Below are 12256 nucleotides of genomic sequence, written 5' to 3' on the forward strand. Positions count from 1 at the left end.
CTATAAATAACCAAACTTGAAATAGACCATGTATTTGACATCAAAGTATCCACTTCACATGTGATCAATATTTTCAAAGAGTTTCTCAAAATTTTAAATTCCAACCAAGCAAACAATCAAGAAACCTATAGCAAATGATTAAATGTAGAAGCAAATATATTAAGCATGACTAAGCTCGTCAAATGCACATTTTCCTGTAAAAACAATGCAAGCATAAGAACCTACAAATTGCAATCACCTACTTGATCTTTGGCAAATTCATACCAAATTCATAGAGATTGAGGCATTACAATAACCCCACTAAAAGAATTTCAACTCAAGCATATAATTGAACCTGGAAGTATAAATTTTTAGCATGATTGGTCTGGTATCAAATGAACACCTTTAAAGACAAACATTGCAACAAACTATAGTCACATACTTTGTCTATTGCAAATGCATGCTAAATCCAAGCATTTCAACATTGCAATTACTCAAACATAAGAATTTCAACTATCAATATTTTGGCAATGATGTCACTTCACTCAACATTATCAATTTCAACTCAATCGGTATAATTTTTTGCTTCATGCTTTCAACTCCATAATTTCCACTTTCGAGCTACAACTAAGGTTGTAACAACTCTTCAAATATGAATGTTCAAGAAAAACTCAATGAGCACCCTACGTTTTGGTTTGACAAGTCAATAGGTTTAATTTTTTGCTTCAATGCTCTCTTCAAATGTGCATGTTAAAGAAAAACTCAATGAGCACCCTACATTTTGGTTTGACATCATGTCACAAGATAGTCCACTTATCATGCATGGTCCCATGCAACTAAAGCCCTTCAAGTTCTCAAGGTCAAGGTTTCCACTTCCATTATGTAATTTCCTTATCAACCCATCAACAAAAGTTCCATACAACCCTTAAAAAATCCATGCCAATATTCCCTCAAATTTTCAGTTCTTTCATGTGCAAAAATGTAACTTCACAAGCCACCACATTTTCCAGTATAACAAGTATGAAAGCCAAAACTAGCTCTTCATTAGGACCTACTCTCACAAGGAGGTGAGGAACATTGCAAAAATTCAGTAACAATCAAATCATTTACCGCTATTGAAGTGTTTACTTCTTTCACTAGCAAATTACACAACATTTGGGTTAGCTACTGCATTCAAACAAACCACCATACCTTTTGAACACCTCATTATTATCTTCATTGTGAAAGTAGCCCTAATCCTCAATTTAGTATATCGCCATTAACAAGATCCACCATGGCATTCCTAGGTGAATTTTGTAAAGCTAATCCACCAAAGCTAAGAGAACAGTCAGTCAAGTCTCCCCCAAGTCTTGTAAGTACTCTGGAGTGTGACACTTCCATTTGAATCTATGGTCCGGCCTTTTAGGCCTCTAGCACAAGACTGTGTTTGCAAATAGTTTTGGAACTCAATGTTGCCTCCACTTCTTTAGTGTCGAAAAATGCTAGGCAACTAATATTTGCTCTCAAATTATGTGTAAATGTTTTGGTATTTTCTACTACCTTCAACTATATCATCCGTGAATTGGAACACCTTATAGCTACCTTCATCTACTCTATTTACTATTGACATCAACAAATCCAACACAGCAATGTTGAGGTTCAAGGTCACTGCAGTGATTGACTCTTAAAACTTCACCCATCAAAACTACTGTAAAAATGTAACAAAGCCCCAAATCCAAATTCCCCACCCCAACTAAACTCTCAATTAGAAAATCACCTTCTCAACCTACCAAGGTCTATATTCTAAAATACACATCTCTACCTGCAAGTGAGTGATTCCCACCTTAATCACATTCTCTTTGCTAAGAACTTCATAAGAGCCATCACAAACCTAAAAACCAATTGGAGGTAACTCCACTATTATGCTGCAGATGACATAATATTCCTGCCCAATGAGCTTTCCCCATTGGAGCTAGTCACACCTTGCTCAGAGCCACCACCAACCTCCATTCTATTTAGAAGATGAAAACTCCACAACTATGTTGCAGACGACATTATATTCACACCAGCAGAATCCATCTCAGGGGCCAACTATGCCACTCCCCCACTTGTAGGTGCATACATTGTAGTGAAGGATCCACCGTGCTACTGTTCTCAAACTTCGACAATTTTTTTAGTTACCAGCTGAACTGAAAAATGCCATCACTGCACAATCCTGAACTCCAGGAGATTGAAATCTTGGTCAACTCGTGAACCTTCTGATGGAGAACATTGAAGGCACTCTCATTGTTCATGTTTTCTCCCACCATCAAACAAAGTATTAATTTTCATAGCAACAGGAATAGTTGAGGGATCATCCACCTCCAAACTCCAGTGACAAGGATCAATTCTCCACATAGCAAGGATCAATTCTCCACATAAGCGCTAGAATTAACATCTGCTTTTGCAAAACTCTGCTGTAGGCCTAGCTATTACATGGTCAGAACTCCCATTGCCATAGGGGAATAAAGAAAGTAGTTCTTAAACAAAACTCAAAAGATGATTGTAGTTGAAAAATACGAATTTCCATTCAATCCTGGACCTCCAAGCAGTCCAAAAAACATAAATAGCCAAGGACCTCTTCCGTGGTAAAGCGATCACCTCTGGGCAACTCTGATTATTGAACGTAGCAGTTTGCAGCCTGAACACCTTTATCCAGCCACACAAACATCTGCTACAGAGGACCACAGCCAGTATTATCATAGGGCCACATGGAAAGGGCACATATGTCCTGGAAAACAAAGAAAAGAACCGGCTGACACCGAGTAGAATACTCCTCCACTATATCAAGAGCAGCAAAGTGAACTCAGAATATAGAAGACAGAAAAAAGGATCGCAATCAAACCTTCATAACTACCAGTCACCTCAATGGTAAAGAGAAGATACGGCCAGAAGGCACACGTTCCAAATGAATAATATGAGACAGGCCATAAAATCAGAATGCCTGTGCACAACCCATCACAATGCAGAGTGCCCCATCACCCAACCAAATTATCATCTACTCCCCACACTTAACATTTTGAGAGCTTGCTCTCCCAACATTCTTCCATGACCATGCACAATGTGCACTCAGCAGTCTATGCTGTAAAAGAATGGTCAATATGTTGTAAATGAATGGCCTTCCAGAATCTTCTTACTGATCAATAACACAATTCTCATCTACTTTTTCTTTGTCAATTGTAAGTTACACAAGGTGTCCTAGATGGACCATAACTCCACGCAATTACTATTAGTATGTTTGGTTGTACTCCAAACCAATTTGGTGACCCACTTAGTCCCAATTATTATTATTCAAGGTTGGGAAAGCATACAAATATATACTGCAGCAAGGGGACACATCCTCACGTAAAGCTTGTGATCCAAATGTAGAGAAACCATAATATGGGTACAGTTCCAGTCATTTCCAAGGTAGCTAAATGTTTGTACCACTACCGTGATACAGTCTCACTATGATGAAGCACCTTCTGATAGAGCACCAGAAGTCATTGCGAAATGCACCAAGAAAACATTGCACAAAGTGCCACCACAATGACTATCCCCACTGTTTGCACTGAACCTTGTTGCCATTAGGGCAGAAGAAGCTTGACCAACAATTTTACATGCTGAAACCCACTTTACAGATGTTTAATCACCTATCACATGATGTGAAAAAATTAACTCCTAAAGACACTTGAACTCAGCTAGTGGCAGGTAAGCACAACTCATGCAAACATCACAGAAACTGACCAGTACCAGAGATTGCAAATCTGAGCTAGTTATTTTCTTTTGCCCTATCTCAATGGTGGTGAGGCCAGCTGGTAACACTGGTCCCAAAATCAGACTCTTACCTGAGTTTCCTATTCGTATGCCTCCATGGTGAGGCTGAATGAAGCTTTGACATACAAGGCAGAGCGGAGACACCGTGTGCCAAAGCAGGGCCTCCCAAATTGCCCCCAGATACTAGTGAGAGATACCCTGATACCCAACCTGAAGTGGAAGTTTCCTACTCTTGGGAACATTAGGCATCAAAAACTTACAAACATTTTCTCAAGCTAATCAGAATACTGGTGAGACTGTAGACCTGCATAGCTTAAGGACTTAAAGAGTGTCATAGATGTTCATGGTAGCTCAAGTAGACTGCAAAACACCAACTGGACTATTGAAAGTGTGACTTGAACACAATGGCTGTCCAAAGTCCATCGCAACATTGCAAGTGTTCAGCACATCTTACACAGTCCAGATCATCAGTAAAATCTGCTGCTTAAAATTTGCCAGAACTATAGTACAAATAAAAAGTAGGTTGCATCTCAAAGATGATAAATTGTCAAGATTAGACACATTATTGGGTTACCATCTGTTCAAACCCATGCCGAATTCATTGTTCTTCAAAGAATCAGTGCTTCAACAGACATGAGCTGGAATAGAAGTTAGAACACAACATAAGATGGACACCAGGTCCCAGAAAAATGACACATGGAAGCCTCTTTTCTGCACAATCAAGCACTGTGCCTTGAGTCAACCCACTCTACTCGGACTATAGAGGGGTCATGTGCCCCTAGACAGCTCATTTACATGAGTTTGAACATAAATGTAAAACACAGGTAATACCAGTTGCAAGATAGACATGCTTGCCACTTCCATTGAAATGTTGAATGGCTGCATTTGCTGGACTTTTGACCTACATAAGCTTTGACCTACATATCACTCAGAAACCACATGCAACCAAGTTCCAAAATTACCAAAAAGATGAGCTCAAGCCTTGGGGAAAAAGTACAAACTTGCACGTGCATCTCAACATTGATACCCTGATAGGGTATAATGAGTACCTTTTCTTTAGGTAGATGAGGTGCCTTTTCTCTGTACAAAGTAGAAAGCAGTAGACTCTGAGAAGCTGATTCGAAAGTTGAAGCTTGTAAGTTTGGAACCAGGTTCAATGTGATAACTTCACACTGCTGTTGAGTTAGCCAAGTGGTGAAGGATAAGCACAAAGGGAGTAAACTATTTCCATCCTTCACGTGGGATCAAAAAAGAAAAGCAGCAACAACAATGAACCAAGAACTTACAAATAAACAAGCCCTTCTAGCATCTGCTGCCAGAGAAACAATTCATACCATCCCCGCAAAATGCTGTACACTCTTTCAAAATCCTTTTGGAAGCTCAATTTCACGAAGTACAATCTGACTGTTTGCCATGAAAGATTTACATATGGGATATTTGAAAACCAGAATGCATGATCCATCACCTTGACAAAACTAAACTAGCAAGAGGCACAGCATTGAATAGTGATCCAGCCACAGAAGTGCCATGCATGGGCTTTGCATTCTCCTGTCCTGACTGGGACCGTTTAGCCTTTGGTAAGTCTTCTGTAACTTTATTTTCCCTGTTCTTGTTAGACTCCTTCAAGTTTTTAGATGCTAGAAGCAGTTCTCTAGTGCCTCTTCCCTGAAGTCTGTGCATTCCTGGAGTTGACAATGGCGGAAGTTTTGATGAAAAAGCTGATCCTGAAGTCTTTGCCCCAAGTGTATTAGGCTCCCGAGACCTTTTTCTGGAGAACTTTTGTGGCAAATCAGGAACAGAACTTTCCCCTTTGTCAGAGTCGACCTCTGGCTTTTTGATCTCTGTATAGACTGACTGGTCATACACAGGAACAACACTCCCTTCCCCACTTACTTGAAATCCCATACCTGTGCATCCATTATTATCCAAGTTCTCTTCAACCTTGTTTCCTGAATCAAATTTTCTTACTTCAGCAGGTACAGTTGCAAGCTGGAGGGCGTTGGAACATTCAACTGCTAAGTTCCGAAAAGTGGCAGGACTCTTGTCTTCCCCTGAGGAAGTTTCAGATAGATTGCTAGATAAATCCCTGCTACTCTGCAAGGCAGAGACTTTCCCAACTATAGGTCCCACATTGATGGTTTGCTTTACATCAACCCATTGTCCGTGAACCCACTCTTTTGAGAGACGCAGCTCACAGAGATTGAAAAGATGCATATCATTTTCATCTGCAACACATCAGCAATATGTTAAAAACAAAATGCACCACTGACTTTTGTATTTGTAAACAGGAAATCAGTGACAAGCCAATTAACCTGGAAAGTAAACTTGAATTTTGCCATCAATTTCTTTGTTTGCTATCACCCCCTCCCACCATCCATCATTCCACCAGGCATCTACTGCAACACCAACCTCACATCTATGTGCAGGTAAGGCTTCAGTTTGCGAGGGCCTCAAAATCAGACGTTCAGAAGCTCGAATTCCAAGTTTGCCAGGGTTGGCTACCTTAGCAAAGGGTACCCACTCCTGCATAAAGTTAAAGAATAAGAAACCAGAAAGTGAATTTGACTAGGTCAACAACATACAGACCTAGCTTTTAAAAGGGGAAGAAAAAATAAGTGGTGTGAGTTTACTTACTTCCAACAGTCCACATCCATCTTCAGATTCCAGATCTTCATATCTTACTTTCATCTGACCAGAACTTTCAGCAACAATAGTGCATCGGTACCAACATCCCCTTATTCCACTGTCTTCACACAGGCGTTCCACTTTATCACCAGGATTAAAAGACTTGCGTGACCTCTCTTTTGTGTTTACATGGTTCCCAGTGCGTCCTTCCACAGCATCATGCAGGTATGTCAGGGCTCGAGAGCGATCAAGCTTTCCCGTCCGTTTCCTTGAGCTCCTGGCAGCTCTAGGCCCCCTCTTTATTACAGTTCCTATATCAGTCTCTTCATCACATAGCTCTGTACTGTCACTCAGGTCTTCATTATGCAAAGAATCTCGTGTGAATGCAGAAAGAACCAATGTCAAGAACTTCTGATTCCAGTAGCCTTTAACCCCCGAAATATCAAATGGTTTGACTCCCTCATTATCAAACTGCCTGAAACATACATGTACTTGAGTAGCATAGTCAGGCCGTGTCGACAGACACTTTTCATAGTGCTCAGGAGTCAAAACTACAGCCCCTCCATCAACACACTCCACACTAAGAACCTGAGGGAATGGAGTCATAAATAACTCTCTTGCTTGAGGAGCAGGCAGCGGTACAGGGCCTACCAACTCATCGGTTTTGTGAAACCAGCGCACTCGTACCTTTTTCCTGCATTTTTTGTCTTCATACATGTCTTCAATATATGCAATGTGATGCTCATCACCCTCGGACATGACGTACACAAAAGAATTCACCTGTGGAAAGTACACAATCAGGTTAAAAAATGTCCTCGTTTCTCTTTGAACTACAATACATAGATTATGTGAAATTTGAATAAAAATACGTACAGATATAGTAATGCCATTCCTCTGAAATGACTCGTAATGATTAAGCCTCTTCCGACATGTCCAACAAGCACCAACCCATACGACATCTTTGGAGGGCAAAACAAAAGGAGCACTACTCTGCAGACATGACCAAAAAAGGTTGGTCTCCAATAACATTCAAAACCTAAAATCCTAAATGATCAACTCATGTCAAGGACATAAAGAGTTATTACACAGATCCAAAAGTGCAAGAACTTAAATAGAAACATCAGAGCATAAATAATGCTCCGTAAAACTTCTATAGACATGAAAACTCTACATTTACTGTCCTGAATGCCAGATAAAGCAGCAATAATTAACATCAGACTACAGAAACTGTTCAGCCATCTCATCCTGCATCAGAACAGAAAGAGGCAAAGCCCACTGTGTGAATGCTGCATACAAAAGCAACATTCCATGACTTGCACTTCCAGTTGCCACTAACTGAAGAGGATAGATGCAATCCAGACCCGCCTGAACCACTCTCTCCCCCCCCCCCCCTTTTCCCCTTTCAAAGTAGTACAAGTACAGAAAAAGTAAACGACCCTATGACATTCATCCAGTCAGATATAAATGCCTTTCTAGCAGGCAAGCATGTGACTAGAGGCTCAAGTGACACCACATACTTCTGCTTCAGCCAAAATAATACAGATTGTCTTAAAGACCCACGCAGAAGAAGCTGTATGGATGCTTAGCTAATGGTAAAGATTTGTTTAACAGATACAATCTTTTACTTTATAAATGACAGATGTCAAAAGAGCCCAAAATCAAGATTGCAATTACCAGCAAACACAAGAAAACATAAATTTCCCCTTTGCAAACAGACAAAACAGACTTGAAGGGCCATAATTTGCACCTGAATATCAAAACCCTTTGCAAACAGACAAAACAGACTTGAAGGGCCATAATTTGCACCTGAATATCAAAACGTCCTTCATCTTGAGAGGAACCATCCAAAACGTCTGTATCTTCTCCTATTGAAAAGGCTTCATTTTCCTGTTTAGGAGATTCTGCAAAATGTGAATACACAAAAGCAATAATGAGTAAGAACAGAAGTAATAACAAACCAAAAACAAAAAGCTAAATAACTTGTAAGCAGTAAAGAAGTAAGACACTTATTATGCAAAGAAGTGTCCAAAACAAAACAACACTCTTTATATAGAACAACTTTGAGGCTTCATAACATACAAGTATGAGAGAGAACCTCGCAGCTTCCCAAATAAAGTTAAGGTCACCAAAGACTCAGCTTCATAAGCCGCAAGCTTAAGGCTCTCATCAGACTACCAACAGGTTTTGTGAAGTCATAAGTGTAGAATAAAGATCTCCAAGGCCATGATTTAAAACAAAACACATATTTCTAACAAGTGATACATATGTCTCTTTCGGGCTAATTGGCATCTTTGACTGCTTTGACAAGCAGCACCCTTGCAAAAGCTTGGTAATGTCCACAATGAAACATGGAAGAGGTAGCATTTTCAGTTACCCAGCAATGTTGCAATCACCCGGCTTCACAGCTCTGCAGTACTAAGCTCAACCAGCTCTGGAAGTCATTGACTTGACTTTCAGACTTTCAGTTTGATACAAGTCTGAATGACCACAAAAATTCTGCGCTTCGCCAAGAGGCCACAAACAACATTTCCAAATTCAACAAGAAGAAACTGATGAACAAACTGATGCAGCAAAAACCAAGACTGACTTATATATCACCTGCTGAATCTGTCATGATGCAGATCAACATGTATTCACTTAATTTCTGACAGATATTCACCCGATTAAGGGCATTAGTGTTCCTGGTCTCCCTGACACGAATCAGGAAGGATATGCACAATTTCCAGCCATCCTTGAGATCAATCGGAGATGGTTCCAGCCATCCTTGAGATCAACCGCACCATCTCCTGATAAGGAGCAACAATAAAGCACTGCTCTTTCAGCAAACTGAACATGTACCAAAGAAAATGTACATTGGGGGTTTCTGAAACACAGAAACAACTTCGTATGATACCCAACATCACCCCAGGTCAGTGTTGTCAAAAGAAGCCCATCATGATCCTACACCAGACAGACCTCCATAGTGTCCCACCAGCTTTAACCCCCCACAACAACAAACAATTGATGTACACTCCTGCAAACTAATAGAGGAAATCGATCTAGAGGGCCCAAAGGCACTAAAAAGGCATATTCAATGGGGTTCCATGCTATAAAGTTTGATAATAATGGTTTAAAAACATAATCTGGCAAAATTTCAAGTGCTACAAACAAGCATGTCATATCCCATTCAAAAAACCAGAATGTTCCGAGTAAAGCAAGGAACTTGCTTAGCTAAAAGAACGACCAAAAGAAGGACAAAAGCAAAACAAGAACTGCTTAACAAAAGAGCTTCATTTTAAGAAAGAAAATGAGAAAAACGATGAGTTTATGAATGGCAGCTTACTGTTAGCATGTCGATCACTGCTGCAGGGCATAGAGGCCGGCCTACAGATAAAGGTGCCCAACCAGTCCAAGACTTCCCTTCTTGACCGCCACTTAACTGCAGGAGTGCTACAGTTGTCCAGCCCTGCTAGTAATAAGAACTCATCGGTTACTACATAAACCATGTGTCTGAGACTACGCTCAGTACCAACAACAGCAAGGCATGATGCACCATTCCTGTCCTTGAGCCAATAATTGACAACTCTGCTCCCACGGTCATGGGAGATAAACTGCTCCTCCCAATCCACAAATCTCCTAGAGGGCGAAGCTACTGCTTCCTGGAAACTGTGCCTGTGCATTAGATCCACAATAGAGCGGACACTCTGAGAAGGAGAAATACAGACAAGCAGTCAAAAATCTCTCTCTGGTCTGCCACAAGGCTTGTGATCTGAACAGCAAAATGCTGGGTAGAGATCTGTAGTCGCCCTGCTGCAGATGTGCACTGCACAGAGAACTGCCGCTACAAACAGAACTTCTGCCACAAACACATGAACTGTGAAGCATATGGTACACTGGAAGCCTGGTTAGCCGCCTGCGGACCCGGGAGCGAGCAAGAAAACGCCCCAGGAAGCCCTAGGCGACAGTAATTTTCGGACTCGAATAACGCTTAAAAAGCGCCCTTCAGGAAGCTGTAAGAGAAGGTGATAAGGCGCCTGGGGAAGCCGTTCTGAGGCAGAGGCAAAGGGAGGCCTGAAAAGCAGTCCCCTGCAAGGTATCAGAAGCTCCGAGAACTACCTGTTTGACGAGGCCGGCAGGAGCGGTTCTCCTGTTTGTGAGAAGCCCAGGGCAGGTCCACGATGGCGGGGGCAACGAGCGGGTGCCAGATCCAGTGCCCGAGGGACAGAGAGAAACCCTAGGAGAGAGGCCTGCGCGAAGGGTAAGGGGTAGGGATGGAGGAGTAGCGAAAGAAGGGTGAGAGGGAGATTGAGAGGATGAGGGGAAGAGGAAATGCTTTATGAGGACGACGACGACGACGACGACGATGATGATATGAGAAGAGAGGATGGATGGGTTGGTTTCCGAAACTCCTAATCGTGAAGGAGGCGATCGGACGGCCGGCATCGGCTCGCTTCATCCAACGGCCCACGACAAATTTCCCCTTCAAAACACGCCAAGAATGGCGTGGTGCCATTCAAAGAGCGGGGGGTTCATGCGTCTCCCCAATTCTTCTTTCATGTTTGTGCCACGCACATCTCATCTCGGCTAGGTATTATTACCCCCCGAGGACCTCCTAAAAAAACTGTTTGGATTGGAAGCCTATGATATACCAACCCTAACCTTGCCCGCATACCGTATCGAGTTCACAATGCGGTAGACTATGGCTGGTTTCCCAGTCGTCCTCACGTGTCTATCACATGTGAGATGTTGCCAATGTGTTGCATGCTAGTTCACCCAAAAATTTGTCCGCTCATTCCTATCGCATTCCCAATGTCCTTGCCGCCCTAATTTGTCGTCAGTTATTCGGATCGTGCACTGCGAGGAGTTGATCCTACACGCCCATGCACATGTGGCACTTGTGCTTTAGTTTAACCAATAAGCCTTACTTGACAAGCAAGTGAATATATTTTTCTAGATATTTTGTCCAATCATGTGTGAAATCAAGACTTTCCTCTTTCAAAACTCATCCATGTTTATCCAGACTGATATATGTAACAAGCCTACGATAGATCAACCCTAATCTTGCGCACATGGAGTAGTGAATTGACAACCCAAGCTATGGTTGTGATTGCTACCATAGAATAACACATGGTTTGTTGGACTCCAATTTCATCATTGTTTAGGGAATATTTGCATGCCAAGTCATCAACATTTAACCATAGTTCCCTATCTAAGAGCATGTGAGGAAGTGTCTCATTCTCTATTTTTCGAGTTTGTGCATGTAGAGCATGTCAAGAAGTGTTTTTATCTTCTTCAAAGAACAATCTTCCCCATACTTTCATGGTGGGATGTACTTAGAGCACATCCTTGTAGGTAATGGACTTTGCCCACTTAGACCTCTAGGGTCAACATGTGGAGTCTTTTCACACACTGTAGTCCACAAGGAGAGAAAAAGACAAACACAAGAGAAGGATACAAAGTATTTCCATCTCACCAACCATGTGCACTCATCTTATTACTATATTATTTTAGCTATAGGTTCGGAAAGCCCCGAACTTCCAGAGGGCTTCCCGAACCTACTTCCTTTTCCAACTCTCCTTTCTTTGATCAAAACCCCCTCCCCTCTTCTCTTTCTCACGTGTAATATCTCATTTTCTCTTCCCCTTCCCTTTTTTCATTAAAGCCTCCCCTCCTCACCTCCCTTTTTTAAATTAAAACCCCCTTTCCTTTTTAATTAAATTCCTCCCCCCTCCCCCCCTCTCTCATATGTAGGGCCTAGGTTCTCTCTCTCTCTCTCTCTCTCTCTCTCTCTCTCTCTCTCTCTCTCTCTCTCTCTCTCTCTCCTTTAATTAAATCAAACTTCTTTTTAAATCAAAAGTTTCTCTCTCTCTCTCTCTCTCTCTCTCTCTCTCTCTCTCTC

The 12256-nt window shown here is 41.6% G+C and overlaps 1 protein-coding gene across 2 annotated transcripts; it reads right to left on the bottom strand.

Annotated features, from left to right (window-relative positions):
• Positions 1-4735: 4735 nt before the first annotated feature.
• Positions 4736-10723, bottom strand: LOC148023033 (uncharacterized). 2 transcript variants are annotated; one of them, XR_015693603.1, is made up of 7 exons: positions 9701-10723; positions 8185-8279; positions 7252-7368; positions 6388-7158; positions 6066-6276; positions 5040-5978; positions 4736-4928 (listed from the first exon to the last, which is right to left on the bottom strand). XR_015693603.1 is itself a non-coding variant. In XM_087696034.1 (6 exons), the coding sequence occupies exons 1-6, from the start codon at positions 10035-10037 to the stop codon at positions 5215-5217; spliced, it is 2295 nt and encodes a 764-aa protein (XP_087552160.1). In that variant the 5' UTR covers positions 10038-10723; the 3' UTR covers positions 4736-5214. The 2 variants fall into 2 exon arrangements, 1 of the variants encoding a protein (XP_087552160.1); XM_087696034.1 differs by having other exon boundaries at positions 4736-5978.
• Between the last annotated feature and the right edge of the window lie 1533 nt (positions 10724-12256).

Source organism: Lygodium microphyllum, chromosome 16 (genome assembly GCF_053477565.2).
Source record: "Lygodium microphyllum isolate KBCC chromosome 16, Lygodium_microphyllum_v1.1.10, whole genome shotgun sequence".
In the NCBI taxonomy this organism is placed as follows: Eukaryota; Viridiplantae; Streptophyta; class Polypodiopsida; order Schizaeales; family Lygodiaceae; genus Lygodium; species Lygodium microphyllum.